Source organism: Belonocnema kinseyi, chromosome 9 (assembly GCF_010883055.1).
Source record: "Belonocnema kinseyi isolate 2016_QV_RU_SX_M_011 chromosome 9, B_treatae_v1, whole genome shotgun sequence".
NCBI classification, from domain to species: domain Eukaryota; kingdom Metazoa; phylum Arthropoda; class Insecta; order Hymenoptera; family Cynipidae; genus Belonocnema; species Belonocnema kinseyi.
Window position 1 is genome coordinate 58,275,145 of NC_046665.1, and position 22,748 is coordinate 58,297,892.

At 26.1% G+C, this 22,748-nt stretch overlaps 1 protein-coding gene across 1 annotated transcript in view; it reads left to right on the forward strand.

The window, feature by feature from the left end:
- LOC117179718 (golgin subfamily A member 1) overlaps positions 1 to 22,748 on the forward strand; it is a 44,137-nt gene that overhangs the window by 14,692 nt on the left and 6,697 nt on the right. Inside the window, exons 5-7 of the mRNA XM_033371761.1 lie at positions 6,158 to 6,685; positions 15,370 to 15,897; positions 20,179 to 20,409. Coding sequence (XP_033227652.1) covers positions 6,158 to 6,685; positions 15,370 to 15,897; positions 20,179 to 20,409 — 1,287 coding nt within the window. The remainder of the gene's footprint in view (positions 1 to 6,157; positions 6,686 to 15,369; positions 15,898 to 20,178; positions 20,410 to 22,748) is intronic.

A 22,748-nucleotide genomic window follows, 5' to 3' on the forward strand; every position in this document is an offset into this window, starting at 1 on the left:
TTTTTTTTTTTTTTGGTTGAAAATTCCACTATTTTCTTGAAGATGCGATATGTTTGGACTTGAAATCTAAGGAATATGGTATGTTTTTAAATGTTATTTAAAAGAATTTAGTCTCCTATTATTGCCCTTTTTTTAAAAATAACCCCATTTCTACTGTTTTAAGAGTATTTTGGGCTGTGAAGCCTGAAATCTGAAAACATGGTTCTAAAATCAAATTAAAATTTATGTAATAAAGCAAATAGTATTATATCATTTTGATTATAAGCGCTCAAAATTCAACGTTTATAAATGCAATTTTGGACCCGGAAACCAGGAAATAGCCGGCAATGTTTTTTTTTACGTTTGAGTGGCCACCTTGACAACGAAAATTAACTCGTGCATGTTTCCGTGAAAAAGGTGTTTTTAATCCTCTTGACGAATAATCAGTTCTTTGTGTCTATTATGTGAGTCAAACCAAATTTGGTGATGACTAACAAAATTAAAAACCGCGTTCCTTGTGTTATTTCGTTGAAATGAAAAGATTCTGTTTACATTCGGAGGAGTAAATAGATGGTTTACGTTTTGAAATAATTCGGATTGTTGAAAAATTAAAAAGAGTGAAAAGGCATCGAGGGTTGAAAAGTTTGAAGCACAAGAGCAGTGGAGAACAGATCAAGCGGTAATTTCCGCTAAATGCTGCTGCTACCGCTGATGCTAGAGGTACGTCTTTCAAGCTTAGCTGCTACTCTGCTATTCTTCTATTTTAAAATTAGTGGTTCATTACTGAAATGTGCTCGGTTCCATTGAAATTACTTCAACCGAAAAGGATGCGAACGCCAGGAATGTTTCTCTTGATTTTGTATCTGGATATAAAAATAATATGATAAAGGGTTTTGACGATCACTCTTGAAATTTGGTGTAGAATCTTTAGCGAAATCTTTAAAATCTTTGTGAAATCTTTGAAATATATTTGAAATATTTGCAACATCTTTAACATTTTTGCGAAATATTTTCGAAATTTTCGAAATCTATTAATATCTTTCGAAATTTTTGTGTAATATTTGCGAAAACTTTAACACTTTTGCGAAATGTATGCGAAATCTTTGTGAAATCGTTGTAAAATATTTACATTAAGAAAAATATATATTTATATAATATAATAATAATATAATAGATATAATAATATCTTTATGCAATTTTTAGAAATCTATGTTAAGTCAATGAGGACTTCGTTAAATCGTTGAAATCTTGGGAAATCTTTAAAATGATTTGATATGTTTGAAATCCTTTAAAATATTTGAATTATCTGTGAAATCTTTGAATTAATTGGAATCTTTAAAACCTTTGGTGAAATCTATTGAAATTTGTGTAATATATTTGAAATATTTGAAAAATTTTGAACATTTTTGCGAAACATTGGCGAAATATTTGAAATAGTTTTTAAGTGTTTGAAATCTTTCAAATACTTTTAAATCTTGAAAGTATTCGCTAAATCTTTAAAAAAATTCGCATTATTTAAAAATCAGTAATTGAAATCTTTGCGAAATCGTTGAAATATTTTGAAATGTTTAAAATGTAAATTTTTTGAAATGTTTTGAAATATTTAATACATTTAAAATGTTTGAAACTTTTGTGAAATCTATTGATATGTTTTGAAATATTTGAAATCTTTAAAACCGTTTATGAAATCTATTGAAATCCTTAAAACCTTTTGGGGATATCTGTTAAAATCTTTGTAATCTATTTGAAATTTTTGAAAAATCTTTGTGAGCAATTGAAATGTTTTAAAACATTGTGAAATCTTTGGAAATTTTAGTAAAATCTTTGAAATGTTTTCAAATATAAGAGTCGTTGATATCTTTTTAAACATTTGAAATATTCACGAAATGTTCAACATTTTTGCGAAATACTTTTAAATCTTCGACATTTTTATGAAATCTTTAAAATATTTGAAAAACTTTGGAATTTAAAAAAATCTATATGAAGTCATTGAAATCTTTGTGAAATTGTTGAAATCTTTTGAAATATTTTTAAATTTTTGAAGTATTTTGATATCTTTTGATATCTTTGAAATCTTCTGAAATATTTGAAATATTTGTGAAATCTGTATAACCTTTGTGAAATCTATTAAATATTTATGAAGTCTGTAAATAATTTGCGAAATCTTCTAAAATATTTTGAAATTTTTGAAATATTTGTGACATTTTTTGAACCATTGAAATCTTTAAAATCTATGTGAATGTTTTTGAAATTCTTAAAATCTGTTTAAAATCTTTAAAATCTTCTGAAATATTTTTGAAATCTGTTAAAATATTGAAAATATTCGCGAAATCTTTAGCGGTTTTACGAAATATTTTCAAATCTTTGACATTGTTGCGAAATCTTTAAAATTTGTATGTATGTTTCGATCGTAGAACTTCTTTGAATTCTTTTGATATATTGGAATTCCTTTGAAATGTCTGAAATATTTGAATAATCTTTCAATCATTGAAATATTTGAAACTTTTGTGAAACCTATATAAATCTTTTGAACTCTTTGAATTATTTACGAAATCTGCAAAAGTTTTGTGAAATTTTAAAAAATGTTGTGAAATGATTAAAATTTATAAAACCCTTTGTGAAATCTATTATAATTTTTAAAAAAATCTGCGAAATCATTGACAATTTTGCGAAAAATTTTGCATTCTGAAATATTTAAAAAAATTGTAAATAATTTTGATGTCATTGTGAAATCTTTAAAAGCTTCTGAAATTTTTGAGAAATCTTCTAAAATATTTTGAAATATTTAAGATATTTGTCAAATCTTTTTAAATCTTTGTAAAATCTTGGACATTTTTTGAAATCATGGAAATAAAAAGCTCCCCTCAATAATTTTTAATCTCGATTTATTTTGTTAAAAAACTGGATTTCTTACATTTTAAGAGGTAAATATTCATTCTTCTTCCATACCAACGAAAAAATTAGAACAGATAAACATTAGTATTTTAAAAATACCATCAGCTTCTGATAAAAATTTTTATGTAGAAACAAAGAGATAGATGGGTATAAGTACATTCCTAGATTTTCTACTTACAATAATTATATTGACAACAAGAAATAAGGAAAAAAATTTAGAATCAAATCGGAGAATCAAGATTTTCATGAAAACGGAATTTTAATCTTTTGACTTGATTTCATATATCTCTAAAAATCGATTTTGTCTAAACCGCCGACGGAGGAGATTTTGTTTTTTCCATCGAAAAATAATTGTAAGATACCTCAGATACAAAACCAAGAGAGAAAAAAAATCATATCAATGGACCCGTGCTGAGTTTTGGTGATTATATTAATACTAATACTTTGTATATATGAAATTAATTGAAATAACGGATGCTTTTTTATTTAGAGCTTACGGGTGATTAAAGTTATATAAATCACAAAGGAGTGGAGGAAAAAATTGGCTTTCAGTTTTTTAAATGGGGTTTTTGGTTTATTTACATTCATTTTTTCACTTGCTTCATTTTTTTTATTTGATTTTATCACCTTTAGCTTTATACACTTAGGGTTGCTACAAGTCCTAGAAGACCTGGGAGATCAAGAATAGTAATGGATTTGTAAAAAAGTTATGGAAAACCTAGAAAAATCATGATATTTCACCAAAGTGACTAGAATTTTTTTAGTCGCATCTATTTAAAAATCTTAACAATTATTTTAGTACTTCACGGCGATTTTTTAACTCCTGAAATCTGTAATACGAACCTTCAAAACAATTTTTTTAATCTTACAAATGTTTCGAAATCTTTGAATTCTTGAAAATTTTGGTGAAATAATTTAAATTTTTTCAGTCTGTCATCTATCTGAAATTTTTGAAGTGTTGAAATTTATTGAAATCTTTGTAAAATATTGAAAATATTTATGAGTTAAAAAAAAAAGTTACAATATTTATGATTTTTTTTTAAATCTTTGAGATATTTATGAATTCTTTCCAAATCTATTGAAACTTTTGGAAATCCTTACAATCTTTGATGAATCGGTTAAACCTTCTGATATGTATTTGTGGAATCATTATAATCTAGTTAAATATTTTGAAATCTTTGAAATATTTATGACGTTTTTTATATAATTGAAATCTTTGTGAAATATTTGCGAATTTTTTTAAATGATCGCGAAATCTTTGAAATCTTCTGAAATATTCATGAAATCCTTTGATATCTATCTATTAAAATCGTTAGAATTGTTGCTAAATCTTTGAAATGTTGTGAAATTTTTGTTAGATTTTTTTTTATCTTTATGGAGTCATTGAAATCATGAAATCTTTGAAACCTTTGTGAAGTCTAGTGATATCTTTGAAATACTTGCGCATTTTTTTGAAATCATTGAAATCTCTGGGAAATATTTTTAACCTGTTCTGAAATTTGTGGAAATATTGATCAATAATTTGAAATATATAAAAAAATTTGCCAAATCTTTCAAATCTTCTGAAATATTTTGAAATAATTTTCAATCTCTGAAATATTTATGAAATCTTTTGATATCTATTCAAATCTTTAAAATCTGTTCTAAATCTTTGAAATCTTCTGAAGTATTAGTAATATTTTTTTAAACCTTTGTAGAATCATTAAAATCCTTGAAATCTTTAAAATCTTTGTGAAATCTAATCAAATCATTCAGAAATCTTTTAAAACATTTTTTTGAGTTCTTTTGAAATATTTGAAATCTTTTAAATTCTCTGAAGTATTTGAACTCTTTAAAATCTTAGTGAAATCGTTGAAACCTTTTGAAATATTTAAAATCTTTTAATCTTCCTAAATATTTTTAAATCTTTAAAATATTGATGAAATATTTAAAAATTTGTGTTAAATCTTTGAAATTATCTGAAATATTTAAAATCTTTTTGAATCTTTGTACTTTTTGTTAAATCGTTGAAACCGTTTGAAATCTTTGAAGTATTTTGGAATCTTTTAAATCATCTGACATCCTTTAAATCATTGAAATCTTTGAAATATTAAAAACCTATTGAAATCTATCGAAATCTTGATAAAATATATAAAATGTTTACGAATTTTAAAAATTATTTGGTATTTTTTGAAATCTTTGAAATCTTCTGAAATATATTACATTTTGAAATTTTTCAATTTTTTTATCAATTCTCTTCAAGTCTTTTGAAGTCTATTGAAATCTTTGCTAAATCTTTGAAATATTCTGATATCATTAAAATCTTTGAAACCTCTGTGAAACGCAGTGAAATCATTGAAATATTTACGAAATCCTTAACATTTTTTCGAAATATTTGACTTTTCTGAAATTCTTTGAAGTTTTTGAAATATTTATGACGCCTTTAAAATCTTCTGGAATATTTGTGAAATTAAAAAAAAATTTGGAATCATTCAAAGCTTTGAAACTTTTGTGAAACGTAGTAAAATCTTTTGAAATATTTGAAACATGTGCCAAATATTTAAAATTTGTGCGAAATCCTTGAATTTTTCTGAAATATTTTGAAGTTATCGAAATATTTATGATATCATTTGAAATCTTTAAATATGATGTACACTTAAAAGTCGAGTATTCAACTCCTCCATATGATTATAATTATTCCAGATTTTTAAGAAATTTTACATGAACATTAAACATATTTGTTTGGAATTCAGTAATTTTCGAAAATCCCTTAACAATTGCATTAATTAACAATTATATAAGAAATTGTTTGTAAATTAGTCTGGGATCAGTAAAATATTTTTAAAATGAATTAAATTGTCTGGATTTTCTGAAGAAAGTAAACCTCGAATTTTTTTCATAAGTAGACCTGAAAAACCTGAAAAATGAATCGAATTTTGATATCAGTCTTCTGTAGCAACCCTGTCAATTTTCTATAGTGAACGTAAATAGAAAATCTCGTTGATTTCAGGAACCATTAGTCAAAAACGGTAATGGAACGTCAATTTAATGGATTAAAATATTGTCAGTTAATCCCGAAAAATTCAGAATCACTTGAAAGTTTTCCTAAATAACAGTGAATTCTCTGCTAACCCAACTATAAATTTATTCGTTAAAATCGGCTGCATAATGAATCACAAGACTTTTCTCTATCTTTGGCATCATTTCGCTGAATTAAAATATCCAAAAGGGTAATTCCAAATGATTTGGAATAACCCTTTCGTTTATTTCTTGGTATTCCTCACATTAAAACCTTTTTTTTCAGGATGAAATGGAATCATTGATCCATTCTACGCATCGGGAAAGAGTTGATATTTCAAGACAATTGGCACAAAAGGAGGAAGAAGTGCGTCACCTGAAGGACAAAGTCTTCGTCCTGGAACAAAGAGTGGCCCTAGAATCTAGCGATGATGTAACTGTTGATGAGAGAGTGGCAGATTTGATGAGGGAGAGAACATTCCTCGAGAGGAAACTCGAGGAGGCTCATCTTCACCTTTCCGAAATCAAAACCAGCTGGTCTGGCAAGATCTCCAGCTTGGAAACCCAGGTTGGAAGACTCTGCAGACAAGCTGGCGAGGAGGGCCTCGAGAGGAGGCGAGTTGAGGAGGAAAGGGAGAAGTTGAAGCAAAAGGTGAAGCAACTCGAGGCAGAAATTGAGGTGAACAATGTTGTAATGGCGACGAAAGACGCCAAGCTTTTGCGCATGGCAGAGGACATTGACGAGATGGCCACGGAACTGAAAGAGCTCCGGGCCAACGTCGATGACGAGGTCGAGGAGTTTAAACTTCAAATTGTGAGTTACCGTGATTCACAGTGATGATGCATGGGCTAGAACATCTTTGGGACAAAAAAACAAGACTGTGTGGCACACATTCAGAATTGTTCAGCTTCGAATCTTTCTACATTTCTACATTTTTACATCACGACTGAGATAGATATTTACACTTTGCCCTCTAAAAAAATCATTTAAGAGGGTGGCCACTGAATCGGGATTTTTTTTTTAAATTTCCCAACAAAAAAAACCTTAAAGTTAATAAAATAATGCAGAGTTTTAATTTCAACAGCAGCATATAGAAGGTTCTTAATGGTAAAAAATAAATGTAAAAATATTTATCGAGGAAGAAACAAAATTTTAATCGCAGACTGTACACTCTTTCCCCTATTTTCGAGTATGCACGAGTTGTGCGAAAATTCAAATTTATTATATAAAAGTAGCCACGGATAGCCTCGATTAGGTTCAACACGAAAGTACTTGCGAATCATTTAACAATTTAATTTTTTAAATGAAAAAGATCAGTCTTTAAGACAAAGAATAAAACAAAAACAAATCAAAGACAAATTTCCAACAAAATAGTTAAAATTTTAACCAAAGAGAAGAAACCTCAACCGACAGAATTTTCATTCAAGACCTTTGGCTTTTGATTTGGAATTTTTAAAAATATTTTTTGCTATCAAATAGGGAATACGTTTGAAAACATGTACTTTGAAACGTTCTTTCAGTAAAAAAAATAGTAAGAATCCCGGTTAGTTTGAGCCAAACAAGAAAAAAATCGAACTGCGCGTTTTTTGAGAAACAAAGATTTTTCCATTTTTAACAATAAAAAATCTCATTTTTCTCGAAAATGACGCAAAATATGAATAGCAACTTAGAGTTTAAAATTGTTTAACTTCCTGAAATCTATTGAAAAAATATAGAAAAAATCGATGAAAATCGACTAAAATAGCATGTAGATTAACGAATTATAAAATTTTATTTTTAAAAACGTTTGTTTTTGGTTCACTGACTATTCAAAAAATGTTTTACTTGCAATTATTAAGGTCCCTGAACTTTAAAGTAGAGAAAAAGTGGTTTTTATCTCTAAAATCGAAGGAATATCATTTTCAACAATTGGAAATCTCATTTTTCCGAAAACAAAACTATGTAGGAATAGCAATTCATAGTTCAAAATTGTTCCTCATCTCAAAATCTATAAAAATTAACCCTTAACAGATATAGATTCTGTGTAATTCAACGAAAATTCGAAACAAATAGGATGATAATTATATTAAAGCGACTAAAATAGCATTTAGTTTGACGAACTTTAAGAGTTCATTTTTTAAACTTTTTTTTAGTTGAATATTAATATTTAAATTTTTGAGTTTTGAACAGTTATCCCTTTTTTATAGGGAGAAATAAAAAAATAAAACAATTTTAAATTAAATAACGATTGCTTTAGAATCAAAATTCTATCGGTTCAAGTTTCTTCTCTTTAGTTAAAAATTTAACTATTTTGTTGACAATCTGTCTTTTATTTGTTTTTGTTTTATTTTTTATCTTAAAGACTGATCTTTTTCATTTGAAAAATTAAATGATTTGTTGAAAATTCGTCCATTTTGGTTAAATTCAACGGCTTCTAATTTAAAATATTTTTTGGTTGAAATATCAACTATTAAATTTTACGCTGTTTGTTCAAAATTCGTCTCTTTGGTTTAAAATAAATCGTTAAAAATTGATTAACTGAAAATTTAACATGGAATTTTTGTTTGAATATTCGCCTCTTTTAATTAAAAAATCAACCATTTGGATGCAAATTTATGTATTTGATTCAAAATTCCTATCATTTGATTTAAAATTAATCATTGTGCTTAACAATTAATCTTTCGTTCAAAAATCATTTTTCGGTTGAAAATTTACCTAATGTTTTAACAATTTGTCTTTTCCGTCTTGAAAATTGATTTTTTTATTTGAAAACTCAAATATGTGTTTGAAAATTCACTTTTTTTAAAAGAAAATACTTCTTGTTTGCAAATTCATTTACTTTGGTTAAAAAATCATTTCTTTGGTTAAAAATTTAACAACTTTGTTACACATATATTTTTTTAATAGCAATTTAAGTTTCAGTTGAAAATTCCTCTTTTTGGTTGAAAATTCACTAGTTTTGGCTGAAAATTTAAATATTTGGTTTAAATCTCTTTTTTTTATTCAAATTTATTTTTTTCTTACTGAAAATTGAACTATTCAATTTTTGGTTATAATTTTATTTTGTTAGCTGCAAATTCACTTCTTTCGATAAAAAGTTAACAATTTATTGATTTTTTTACATTGATTAGTTTTGTTTTAAAATGTAAGTATTTTCTTCAAATCTCCTTTTTTTGTTTCAACATTATTTTTTAACTGAAAATTGAAGTATTTTTTTTTTTGTAATAACTATTTCGTTGAAAATGTAATTGTTTTAGTAAAAAGTTAATTACTTTGTCAAAGTCTTCCTTTTTGGTGGAAAATTCAACTCTTTTGGTAGAAAATTTCTTGGAATTTTGTTAAAAATGAACTTTTTTTTTAAATTCAACTTTCTTATGAAAAGTTTGTCTTTTTGACTTGAAAATTTAACTATTTGGTTGTAATTGCAACTTTTTTTCTAAATTATTTTTTTTGTTTTTATTGACTTTTTCTTAGAAAATTCATCTTTCTTGGTTGATAATGATAGTTCTTGTTAAAAATTGACCTATTCAGGTTGATAAGTGAAGTTCGTTTTAAAAAATTCATGTTTTTGGCTTGAAAATGTAACTATTTGATCAAAAGTTCAACGGTTTTGTTCAAATGAACTTTTTTTTAAGAATTATATTGTCTGATTAAAAGTTAAACATTTTTGTTGCAAAAATCGTATTTTGGCATTAAAATGTGTGTTTAGGTAAAAAACTTTACTCTTTGGTTGAAAACAAACTTTTTTGTTAAAAATTCATGTTTCCGGGTTAAAAATGTATGTTTTTAAAAAAATTCGTAATTTTTTATGAAAAATCCAAAATGCTGCTTTTTTTTTTAGCTTGAAAATTTAGCTCATTGATGAAGGTTTATATTATTTATTTGAAAATTCATCTTTTCATGTTTAAAAGTCATTTGTTTTCTTAAAAATGTCCACTTTCTAGTCTTAAACGCCTTAAACTAAAGTCTTTTGTTGAAAATAAATTTCTTTTTGTAGAAAATTCAACTGTTTTATTGAAAATGGAATATATTTCGACTTGAAATCTTAAAGATTTAGATAATTTCATATTAAATTTATTATGGTACCTGAAAGTGGCGACAAGAATAAATGACAGCTTCCAGATTTAAAATCACGTCCATTCTTCTGTAACTTTAATATACTTATTTAATTTAAAAGAACTCATGCCCCTATTTTCATGAAATTCATCCTATTTTCCCTGTTTTAGAGGATTTTGAGCTTTGAAGTCTGTAATAATCGAAAACTATTTTTATTCGTATGACCGATAAAAAAAACGGGAATTTTTTTGATGATAAAATTGACAAACTTGTCAAATTGATATTTTATCATTTTGAATGTTCCGTTTTGAGCTAAAGTTTCCTTGAAGCCTTTAGAACGAAAGCTATTATGATTAGAAGCTTTTGATCGCATAAACGGTGCATTATTAAACTTTTGAATTAAAATTTTTGCAAACAAGAACCGATAATTTTTTTCGGTTACAAAAATGGCTACCCTGTTAACAAACAAAAAGAGCAAGAAAACATATTTTTATTTAAAACTGTGGACATAGAGATTTTTATTATTATTATTATTATTATTATTATTATTCAGAAGGTATTTATTTAACTACGAAATTCGGGGGAAAAGTACAAACTCAGCGACTAATTAACAAAAAATAAATGAAGAGGAAATAAAAAGTAGGCAAACTTTTTAAAGTATTAATCGAAAAACATTTACAAAAAATCTACCAGCATTTTGATGAACAATGCATGAGCATTGAACACAATTTTTTCGCCCACATTTTTTTTCTCACCTTTCTTTTATTTTCTCGCTTAAATGTGGACTGAATTAATAGAACCCAATAAAAAATGCAACTATTTTTCGTTGAAAAATCTACTATTATGTTTCCGGTTGACCGTTCGTCCTTTCGGGAAGAAAATTAGTGGTTTTGGATTTAAAATTCATCTTTTAGTAGAAGAATCATCTTTATTGTGGATAATGTAACAATTTTGTTGAATATTCTTTTTTTATTGGTTGAAAATTGGTTTTTTTCTCAAAATTTAAATTTGTTGTTGAAAATTAAAATATTTTCGTGAAAATTCGTTTTCTTTGTTTTCGAATAAAATATGTTATTGAAAATTCATCTTGATAGCTGAAAATTCAACTTTTTAGTTAAAAATTCATTTATTTAGTTAAAAATTCGACTATTTTGTTCAAAATTCATCTTTTTCGCTTGAAAATGCATTTGCCTTTTAAAAACTACTCTGTTTTGTTTGAAGATTTGATTTTTTTTTATTTTAACATTTTTTGTTTGGCTGACTTAAACTGTTTTTTATTTAACATTTAAATCTTTTTTTGTTGAAATATCAACTATTACAGTTTTCTTTTAAACTTTAAAATAAACTGTGCTGTTGAAAATTTTTCTTTTTAGATAGAAAATTCCTTCTTTTTTAAAACGATTTAATTATTTGGTCAAAAATTCAACTCTTTGATTAAAAATTTAACTCTTTTGGTGAAAATTCATATTTTTGAGTTGAAATTTCAAATCTTAGGAATATGGTGCCAACATGTTTTTTCTAAAGAAATTATACTCCTAGTTTTCTGAAAAATCACTGCATTTCTCCTGTGTTTAGTGCCTTTTTGCCCTTTGAAGTCTGTTGTGATTTAAAAAAAGAAGACAAAAAAAAAAGATGTGAATTTGCAGGATGACTTCTCATTCTTTTAATTTTTTTTCTTAAATTTGGTCGTTGATTTTGTTAATTTCCAAGAATTTCGTCATTTAATTTGAATGATGAACTTTAAAAAGGAAATTAGAATTTTAATTCACTGTGAATTTAATTTCTTAAATTTTAAGTTCTTGATTGTAATAACTAGTCAAATGACTTAATTTTTCAGCATATTAGCCCGTAAGTATATCGTTTTTCATGATATTTAGATTCTAGTAATCTGTAGGGTGTAAATTGAATTCAGGGTGGCCACTGGATTTAGAAAGTGAAAAATGACTGAGATTTTTTTATTTTTAAATGAGAATTTTGTAATTCTTACTAGAGCAACTTGCATCACGAAATTTTCCCTTTCAGGCGCTTTCCGATAGGAAAATTGGAACAGGAACAAAATTTTTATTGTGAATAAATGAGAAATGGCCAGAAATTTTATTTCTCAGATAAAGTGGCTACCTTGATTTTGCGATTGAATTAATACCAAAGACCCAGTTTTGAAAAAAATACATCACTGCTCTATCGTTTTTGTTTGAGAGAAGAGGCCGTTTTTTATAATTATTTTCAGATTGATGTTGAACTAATTTCGAAAATAAGTTCTAGCACCTGAGTCCAGTATTTGTAAAGTCGTAAGGTTCCACCAAAATCCACTGTGACACGATTTGTCGTTATTGCATGGCAGAAAAATGCTTGAAGCTTGATGCACTTTTTTTAGTTTATTACAATCTTACATTCCAAAGGCACATTTTTTTATTTTGCTTATTTAAGCATGTTTACAGACTTTATTATTCTATTCAATGTCCTTTTTACATTTTCTATTCCTTTATTTATACTGTTTTCGTAACGGATACTAGAAGTTGTTATTAGAATTTTAATGTACGATCTGATCATATGTACTTTTCTTTTCAAGAATAAAGTGAGAACATTTAAAACTAAGTATTATTTCTTATCGCTTATTTTTTACCTTTCCGTTAATTCTCCTCCCCGCTCAGCTTTTTATTCACTATTTGATTTTCTTACAGGATTCCGAGATTTTTTTCATCATTTGATGTGCGTTTATGCTTTCGCGGTATTTAGAGGCGATTTAGGATGCTGATAATTTGTTGATGAATTTAATTTACTCAATTAAAAAAGATATTTGTATTCATTTTATTGTTATTTTTGTATGTACCGTTAAGGGGCCTTCCATAAACTATCGTTTTTAACAGAGGGGGGGGGGCAGTGGAAGTTATGTTATGAACTTTAATAATATTTAGTATGTATTATATTATTTATTTATATTTCAGGCTTCAAATTCTTTTTCATATTCCCCTCTTCACCTATATTTTAAAGAATTCTTTTTTTCCCTGTTTTGAAGAAACTTCCCCCTTTTCTTGTTTTTTTTTCACTTAAATGTGATCTGAATTAATATAGGCCAATTAGAAAATCCATCTATATTTAATTGAAAGTAAATGTTTTTAAATTAAAAAATCTACTTTTATATATTTCGGTTAAAAAATCTACTATTTGGTTGAAGACTGAATGATTTTGTTTAAAATTCGTTTTTTTTTTTGTTTAAAATTAATTTTCTTCATTTTGACTTTTTTGTTTGGAAATTTATTTATTTTGTTGCAACTCATATTCATTTTATTGGTTGAAAATGTAACTCATTTCTTGCAAATTCTTTTTTTTCATTGTAAATTAATTTTTTAAAGGAAAATTGAACTATTCCTGTCTCTGTTGAAAATTTATCGCCTTTAGTTAAAAATTTAGCATTTTGCTGTTAAAGTAATGTATTTTATTTGTTAATTCGTCTTTTTGCTGAACAATTAATCTTCTCGTTTATAAATACAGCTACTTAGTTGAAATTTGAACTACTTAAAGAAAAAATTTTTTTAGTGCAAGGTGCATCTCTTTGGTTAAAATTTAAGAATTTTGTTGTTGTTGAAAATTCGTATTTTTAGATAGAAAATTCTATTATTTTCGTAGAAAATTCAACCATTTGGTAAAAAATTCAACACTTGGTTGAAGGTTGAAATATTTTCTTGGAAAAAGAAAGTTATCTTTTGGTTCAGAGTTGGAAATTTATATTTTTAATTGAAGATCGACCTTTTCTAGTTGAAAAATGCACTTTTTGGTTGGAAATTCGACTTTTTTAGCCGAAAATTTGTCTTCTTGTTTGAGAATTCAACTATTTTGTTGAAATGTCTTCATTTTTGGTTGAATTTAAGTGTTTTTTATTTCAGATTAAAATTCTTTTTTGTTTTAAATATCTGATATTACATTTTTCGTTGAGAATTCATCTTTTTTATTTGATGAAGTAACTACTTGAATTTTTTTTCTTGTAGATTAATAACTTTAGTTGAAAATTCATATTTTTGGGTTTAAAATTAAACTATTTTGTAGATAATTTGTTTGTTTTTTTTTCATGGAAAATAAACAGTTTGGTAGACAATGGAACAATGGACAATGGAATGTTAAAATCTCTTGTTGAAAATTAATTTTTTTTATTGAAGATTCATTATTTTAGTTAAAAATTCATCTCTTTGGTTGAAATTCAACTGTTTTCTTGAAAATTATTTTTTTGTTGTTTAAGCGTTCATTTTTTTTAAACTGACAATGTAACAATTCCATTTCCGATTGAAAATGCTTATTTTTAATTTAAAATTGATATTTTGTACTTGAAAAGTTAACTATTTGGTTGAAAATTGTTCTTTTTGGTAGAAAAATAACCTTCTTGGTAGAAAATTCATCCTTTTTGGTTAAAAATAAAACTTTTTGATTTAAAATTAATCTGTTTTGGTTGAGGGTTCAGCTATTACGGTTGAAAATTAAACTACTTTCACAAACAATTTTTTTTTGTTGACGATTCATCATTCTAGTAGAAAAGTTATATTTTTGGTTGAAAATTCAACGATTTAATTAAAAACGAAAATATTGATTAGAAATCTAGCTTTTTCTTGAAAAGTCATATTTTCGAGTTGAAAATATAACTGGTTTGTAGATAATTCGTATTTTGGGATTTACGATTCAAAATTTTTGTTGAAAATTTATGTATTTTGTTTCAAATCCGCCTTTTTTTGGAAAAACGTTAATCTGTTTGGTAAAAAAATATCTTTTTTTGTTAAAATTGTATATTTTTTGTTGAAAGTTTAAATTGATAATCTAAAGTTCAAAATTCAACTATTTTTTAGAAAACTAATGCATTTTGTTCAAATTCCTTTTTTCGTTGTTAAAAATTAACTTTTCTTACTTGAAAATTCATTTTTTTAAATAAATGTATTCTCCTATTTTCGTGAAAAATCACCCTATTTCTCCTGTTTTGAGAGAATTTCGGCTCACGTAAAAAATAGCCCAAAATTGGTAACGTAGTTTATGGACGGCTTTTAAGATAAATATACAATTCTTTACACAAACCTCACAATTGATAGGAAATTAGAGTTTGCATAAAGAGCGTTTTACAGTCGGATTTTTTTTTTCAAATTATAATTTAATATTTAAAGTTTTCAGTGTCGAAGCTTTTGATTTTGAAATCCTTGAATTTATCATTTTAAAATTCACTGACGATTATGAAAGAAATAATTAAGTATATCATTTATGAATCAATTTTAAATTAAATTTCCAAAGATTTCTTTCACACATTTTAAAATGAGAATGCTTTAATATTTCAATCGGTTTGATTTTGAAATACAGATGAATTTTGAAATTTTTACTTTATTTTTATTTTTATTTAAAAATAAATATACTGAGTGAAATTTGTTAAGATAAAGTAAGTTTAAAAAATTAGAAATACTTCGATTACTGCATGATATTATTTTCCACAGGAATCTTCCTCGAGAGAAATAAGTGATTTGAAATCTGAAATCGAGGAAGTGACTTCCAAATTTGAATCGACAAAATCTGAATTATCCCGGCTGCGATTAGCCTTCGAAGGAGAGAAGTCGAACAATTCCTCCTTGCACTTGGAATTGGCTCGTTTGAGGGACAATCTAGAATCGGAAAAAATTTCATCAGCGACTTTGAGAGTCTGTTTGGAAAAAGAGAGGGATGAAAAAGACTCTGCTTTGTTGAGAATTGCCCGGATTTCTCAAGAAATGCAACTCTCGAAACAAGACAGTGGAAGGCAGGAGGTTGAAAATATTGAACTTCAGAGTAAAGTCGAAAAGTTAGAAGAAATGTTGAAAATTAAGGAAAAAGACGTGGAGGAGTCTTCCAGGGTACAAAAAGAGACAACTCGGAGGTTGAAAGAATTAGAAGAAACTGAACGATTGAGAGAGAGATTAGAGGGAAATGAAAAGGCACTTAAGGATAGTCTTTTGGATATGGAGGAACAACTTCAAGAGAAAACTAAGGTAAGGTTTTTCCCCCTGTTTTAAAGAGAATTTCTTTTTTGGCCCTGTTTTTAAGAAACTTTCCCTTTTTTGCCTAAATGCAAACTGAATTAATTGAACCCAATAAGGAAATTGTTTTTTTTTTTTAATTCGACTTTTTGGTTACAAAATACGATCATTTGGTTGAAAATGATTTTTTATTCCACCTTTCTTTGTAGAAAATTAAAAATCTTTGTTGCAAATTTAACTATTTTGTTAAAGTCATATTTCAGGGTATTCAGCCACCTTGAAAACCTTGAAAACCTGGAAATCTCCTTGAATTTTCCACGAGAACCTTGAATTAATTTTTTTGTCTTTTTAAAACAGTTATTTTATTGAAATGCAAAAAGTTATTTCAATCTTTTGTAATGAAAGAAACATCTCGTTTAGATGAAATTTTGGTACTAAAAAATCTTGTATTTATCAAAATTGATTATTTTTTATTCGTTACAGAATAAATAGAGAGATTTCTAGGAATTTTGTCTAGACTTTACCAATTATCTCATAGATTGCAATTAACAGATTTTAATGTTGTGACTAATTATATAAGTTTTTTTTTCGTCTTCGCTAATATAGAATGATAAAGTATACATTTTTTTATGATATTCAACTTACAAATTATAAAAATTGTTAGCTGAAATTTTCGATGTTAATTCAGAACTAGAATGAGCTTTGGTCTCATTTTACTAAAGATTTCTAAAGGTTTCAAAATGTTTCAAAGATTTTAAAATATTTAAAAGGATTTCGAACATTTTATAAAGAATTCACGAATTTAAAACATTTAAAAAAGGCGTGTACGCCAAATTTCAAATATTTTACAACAATATCACTAAGCTTTTAAAACTTTTAAAAGATTTAAAACATTTGAAAAAGGGTACAGTACACCAGATTTCGAAGATTTTAATACATTTGAAATATTTGAAACGATTTAAAAATATTTCAAAACATCTTAGAAGATTTGAAAAGATTTCACTAATTGTAAAATTGCAAATAACCCAATGATTTTAACGAATAAAAAAGGTTCCAAAACAAAGATTTAAGAACAATTTCACAAATATTTCAAAATAATTGACAAAGATTTCAGGTTTTACAAAACTTTCCCAACAATTTTAAAGACGTTGTAGGTAACTAGATTTCTGCGATTTCAAAACATTTGACCAAAGATTTCAAATATTTTACAAAAAATTAAAAAGATTCCAAAAGATTTCACGGAAAGTACAAGATTTCAAAAAGTTTTCAAGGATCGGAATAAACTTTTTTGTTAAAAATTCATCTTTGTATTTGCAATTTTAACTATTTTATTCAAAATTTATCTTTACCGGTTGAGAATGCAGCTTTCGTTGTGGAAAATTATTTTTTTTGGTGTGCTGTCATTTTTTAATTTTTTGGTTAAATTCAACTGTTTTTAAATTTCAATTAAAATAGTTTTCGGTTAAAAGATCAACTATTACATTTTTTGTTCATAATATTTTTGTTTGCTGTAAATTCAACTTCTTGGTTGAATTATCGACTACTTTGTTAAAAAATCATTTTTTTCAACATTCGTTTTTTTTTTTTGTGAAAATTATTTTAATTCTAATGAGAATTTAAATGTTTCATTTTTGGTTGAATATACAACCACTGAGTTGAAATTTGAACTACTTGAACAAACATTTTATTAGTGCAAGATACATCTCTTTGGTTGAAAATTTGATTTTCTTGGTTACAAATAAATTTTTTAAACTTCAAACTTAACTATTAAATTTTTGATTGAAAATTGACCGTTTTTAGTTTAAAATTTAACTATTTGGTTCAATATTAATTTTTTTATGAAAATGTAACTGTTGTGTAGAAAATTCGGCTTTTTGGCGTGAAAACACAATTATTTATGTTGAAAATTCGTATTTTTGTGTAGAAAATTCTATTATTTTCGTGGAAAATTCAACCATTTGTTACATTTTTAGAAAATTATCCTTCTTGGTAACAAAAGTCATCTTTTGGATTGAATTTGAAACTCTTTTAGTGAAAAATTAATTTTTTCTTGTTGAAAGTTTATCACTGTAGTTGAACATTCATCTCTTCGGTTGAAAATTAAACCATGTGTTGAAAATTAGTTTTTTTGGTGGTTGAGATTTAATTTTTTAATCCAAAAATGGACTATTTCTTTTTTGGTTGGAAATTGATATTTTAAATTAAAAATCGATTTTTCCTAGTTGAAAAATTAAATATTTGGTTAGAAATTCGTATTTTTGGGTTGTATTTAAGTATTTATTTTAGATTAAATTCCTTTTTTGTTTGAAGAAATAAATAATTCACATTTTTTGATTGAAGATTCATAATTTTAGTTGAAAATTGAACTATTTTTAGATAATTCGTATTTTTTGCTTGAAACATAAACTAATTTGTTGAAAATGTATCTCTTTTGTTTAGTGATTTAACTATTTTGTTGGAAATTCATCTTTTTATTTGAATTGAACTATTTTTTATTTAAAATTGAAATCATTCTTTATTGAAATATCAACTAATTCATTTTTCGTTACACATTTATCTTTTTTGGTAAGAAATTCAATTGGTTAATTGAGGTTGAACTACTTTCTTAAAAAAATTGATTGTTTGGTTGAAAATTTATCCCTTTAGTTAACAATTTAACTATTTTGTTGAAAATTCTTCTTTTTTTTGAAGAAAATTGATTTTTGTAACTGAAAATTGAACTTTTTATTGAAAAATCCATCTTAGTAGTTAAAAATTCAACTAGTAGGGAAAGGTTTCAACCATGTGGTTAAAAATTCAACCATTCGGTTAAAAATTCAACCATTCGGTTAAAAATTCAATCATTCGGTTAAAAATTTTACCATTTGATTGAAAACTCACTTTTTATGGTATAAAGTGAATATTTGTTGGTTGAAAATTAATTTGCTACTTTGAAATCTAACCTGTTTTATTTGAAGATTCAATTTTTTTAAATAAATATTTTTTTATTGAATTTAATTGTTTTTTAAAAATTAAATTAAAAATCGATTTGGCTTTAAATAACAACTATTACATTTTTTTAAATTCATCTCGTTTGGGTGGAAATTCGATTGCTTGTTTGAATGTTGATCTACTTTGTTAACACAATTGCTTATGTGGTTGAAAATTTATCTCTTTGGTTTAAACTGGAACTATTTCTTTAAAAATTCGTATTTTTTATGAAAGATTGTTCAACTTAAAATATAAATATTCCCTTTTTTGTGGACTATTCTTTTTATTTTTAGTTAAAAATTGAACTATTTTGTGGAAAATCGATGTATTTTGTTTAAAGTTAAAATTTTTTTTTTGAAATCAACCTTTTTTTATTTAAAAATTCATATTTTTGTGTTTAAAATTAATATTTTTGTATGAAAATTCTTTTTTTTGTTGAAAATTCAACTATGCTTTTTTGAAGGTCTAATTACTTTGTTAATAATTTAGTTTTTGGGTTGAGGATTCATTCCTTTGGTTGGTAATTGATCTATTTTGTTGAAAATGTGTCTTCTTTGGTTAAATTTAACTGTTTTTGTTATAAAAGAAAAATAGTTTTTGGTTGGAATATCAACTAATACAGTTTTCCTTAAGAATTGATCTTTTTTAGTTAAATTTCCATTATACTTGGTTGAAAGTGGAACTACTTTATGCATTCAAAATTGATTTTTTTGGTTGACGATTGATTATTGCATTTAAAAATTTATCAAATTGTTAAAAAAATTAACTATTTTGTTGAAAATCCGTCTTTATTTGGTTGAAAATTATTTTTTAACTGAAAATATAACTATTCCATTTTTGGACGAAAATTAACTTTTTTTAAGGTGAAGCTATTTTTTTAATTCATTTTTTTGCATATTCATCTCTGCTTGAAAGTGGTACTACTTTGTTAAAATTTCATTTGATTGATGAAAGATTTTTAACAATTAAAATTTCTCTTTGGTTGAAAAATTAACTACAGATTTTGTTGAAAGAATTTTTTTTTAGTCTGAAGATTTATCATTTTACTTGAAAATTTATCTCTTCAGTTAAAAAATGGAATATTTGGTGTAAAATTCGTTTCATATTGAGTTCAGTTTGGTGCCTACTAACAATTTTATCCTAACAAATTTAATGCCCTACTTTCATGAAAATTCATTATATTTCCCCTTTTTTGAGAGCATTTTAGTTGTGAAGTCTGAAATTAAAAAATCTACTTTTTAATTTTCTTAAAAGAAAGTGCCCATAATTAAAAAAGATTAAAAAAAAGAAGCTAGAAATTCTTCTATTTTTTGTCTTAAATAGACAATCAAGGTTCTTCAGCAGCGGTTAGCAGATATGAAAAAAACTCTTCAAAGGGAATTGAGAGTACCGTCTTCTTCATTAGATAGTGATGCTGAAACTTCTGCGGCTGTGTTGAGTCTCAGTTCGTCCAAAACCGTCACTGCCAAGCAAAACAATTCTGGAGAAGACGACGTCAATTTTGAATACCTCAAACATGTTCTCATCAAGTTCTTAACTAGCAGAGAATATGAAGTGAGCATTTCTTTTAGTTATTTATCTTTTTTTGCAAAATATTTTTTTAATTGTTCAATTTCAGGGTGGCTACGAAATCATTTGATATCATTTAATTCAAAGTAAGTTCCATTTTAACTTTTTTTTAATGTTACATTAAATGGTTACAATGTTTAAGTATGAAATCATTTATTCATTAATAAAACGGCTTTTAACTACGAAAATTTAATAATTATAAACTGTTAAAAATTACTAAATAACTTCAAAATAATAGGTTGATAATAATAATAATAATAATAATAATAAATGCCTAACCAAAAATGCCTTCGACATATTGGGCAGTATAAGCCTGTGACAACATTTCACCACATAAATGTTTTATTATTATTATTATTATTATTAAAAATGTTTAATTTCTTAGTGAAAGTGTTGAATTTTGATGCATAAATAGCAATTAAGCAATTAATAACTTGAAACGAATAAAAATAAAAATAATTCAACTTCAAGGGTTCATATTTTAAAAAAGTTTGAATTTCATCAGTCTGAATTTAAGAGAAAGAGAGAAATTTTGGTATTTGATTTTTCACTCGACCTGGAAGAGGAACTGTTTTGTTTTTTTCTTACGTTTTTATTGAGTTAAAGGCCAACAATTTTAGTATTTTTATCATCATTATGGAGTCTGAAACTAGGAAATTTTAATTTTTGCTGAATTAGCAGAGAAACATTTTATATTTTTAAGATTTCGTTAGAGGCCAATCATATTTTTAAAAAAATCTGTTACGTTGGTAGAGGGATTATTTCTGTATTATTTCCTGCAAAGCAGGAAATTTTGGTTGTCAATATTTTATGAATTTAAAGAAGGATGATTTTTTAGTTTCAACCGTTTTTTTTGAGTTGGAAGGGAGGAAATTTTGGTTTGAAATTTTTTCTGAATTGGAAGAGGCTGTTTTTTATCTTTGTCATTTTTATTGAGTTAGAAAGGATCTAATTTGTTTTATTTTTGTCTGAATTGGAAGAGGCCTTTTTTCTATTCAACATCTTTATTGAAGTGATCGCAAGAATAAAAAATTTTTGTCTGAATTGAAAGAGGAAATTTTCGTATTTTAAAGACTTTTGTTGAGTTGGAAAGGTGGATATTTTGGTTTTTTTTCCTCTAGTTTTTACAATTTTTATCAAAAAGGAAACCAGGTATAAAAAATCATGAAAGAAAAATTGGTCCCTGGAAAAATGTCTACAAAAATACCTCCTTGTTAATTTTTTATCTTATTTCAGCTTTTTATAGCTAGTTTTTCAAATTTAAGAAGTGAAAGTCTGTTTTTTACTTTTTTATATGAGAGAAAAGATCAGAATTGACCAACTTTGATTTATTTAACTTGAAATCATGTTTATATTTATCTATGAGATTAGATCTCATATTACTAAAATCAAACTTAATTTGTTCTAATTTTGTATCATATACAACTGAAAATAATATTTTGTAGCCAATTTTCCCCAGTTAAAAATTTTAAACCGAAATTTCCTCCCTTCTTATTTAATAAAAGTGTTGTAAATTAAGAATTCCATATTTCAATTTAGAAAAAATTGATAATAGAAAATTCTTTCCTTAAACTTCATAAAACTGTTAAAAAGAAAAAATGCTTTCTTCCAATACAGAAAATAAAAAAAATAAAAAATTTCGTCCCTTTCTACGCAATAACAATTATACAGGGAGTCTAAAAAGTCCCGGGACGGTTGGATACTTCCTCAGTTGAAATATTTTTCAAAAAAGTGAAGGTCATTTCTGAAGTAAAATTCAACGAGGAATTCAATGGTGACCTTCATTTTGACCTTGAAGTTGACCTTCATGGCTTTTTGAAGGTCATTTTTGTTTTTTCAAATGGAAACCCCCCTTTTTTACATCTGCAATCGATAGAGCGGAAAATTCTACGTTCCGGTACGTAGCCAAGTCATAGGCCAATTGTAAAGTTCAAGGTCAGTTAAAGGTTTTTTGAAATTAACAAAGTTTTCCAATAGGTCAGTGTAATTCCTGAAGTAAATTTCAACGAGGAATTCAATGGTGACCTTCATTTTGACCTTGAAGTTAACCTTCATGGTTTTTTTCAAGGTTTTTTCCAAACAGTTTACGTTTACGTTTAGCATTATCCAGGAACAGCGACGTGGACGTAGTAAATTCTGCTCCCTTTGGGGTGCTTGATTAGCGTGAGTCCCCTTGCCTCTCACGCTTCAGTGAAGATGTTCGAACCGAAAACCTTCAGCTTCTTGACAAGAAGCTATGCGATTGTAAAAATGAGTTACAGCATTACGAACCATCTCACTATCAATCAAAGTAGCCTGTTGCAGAATCCGATTCTGCAATTCAT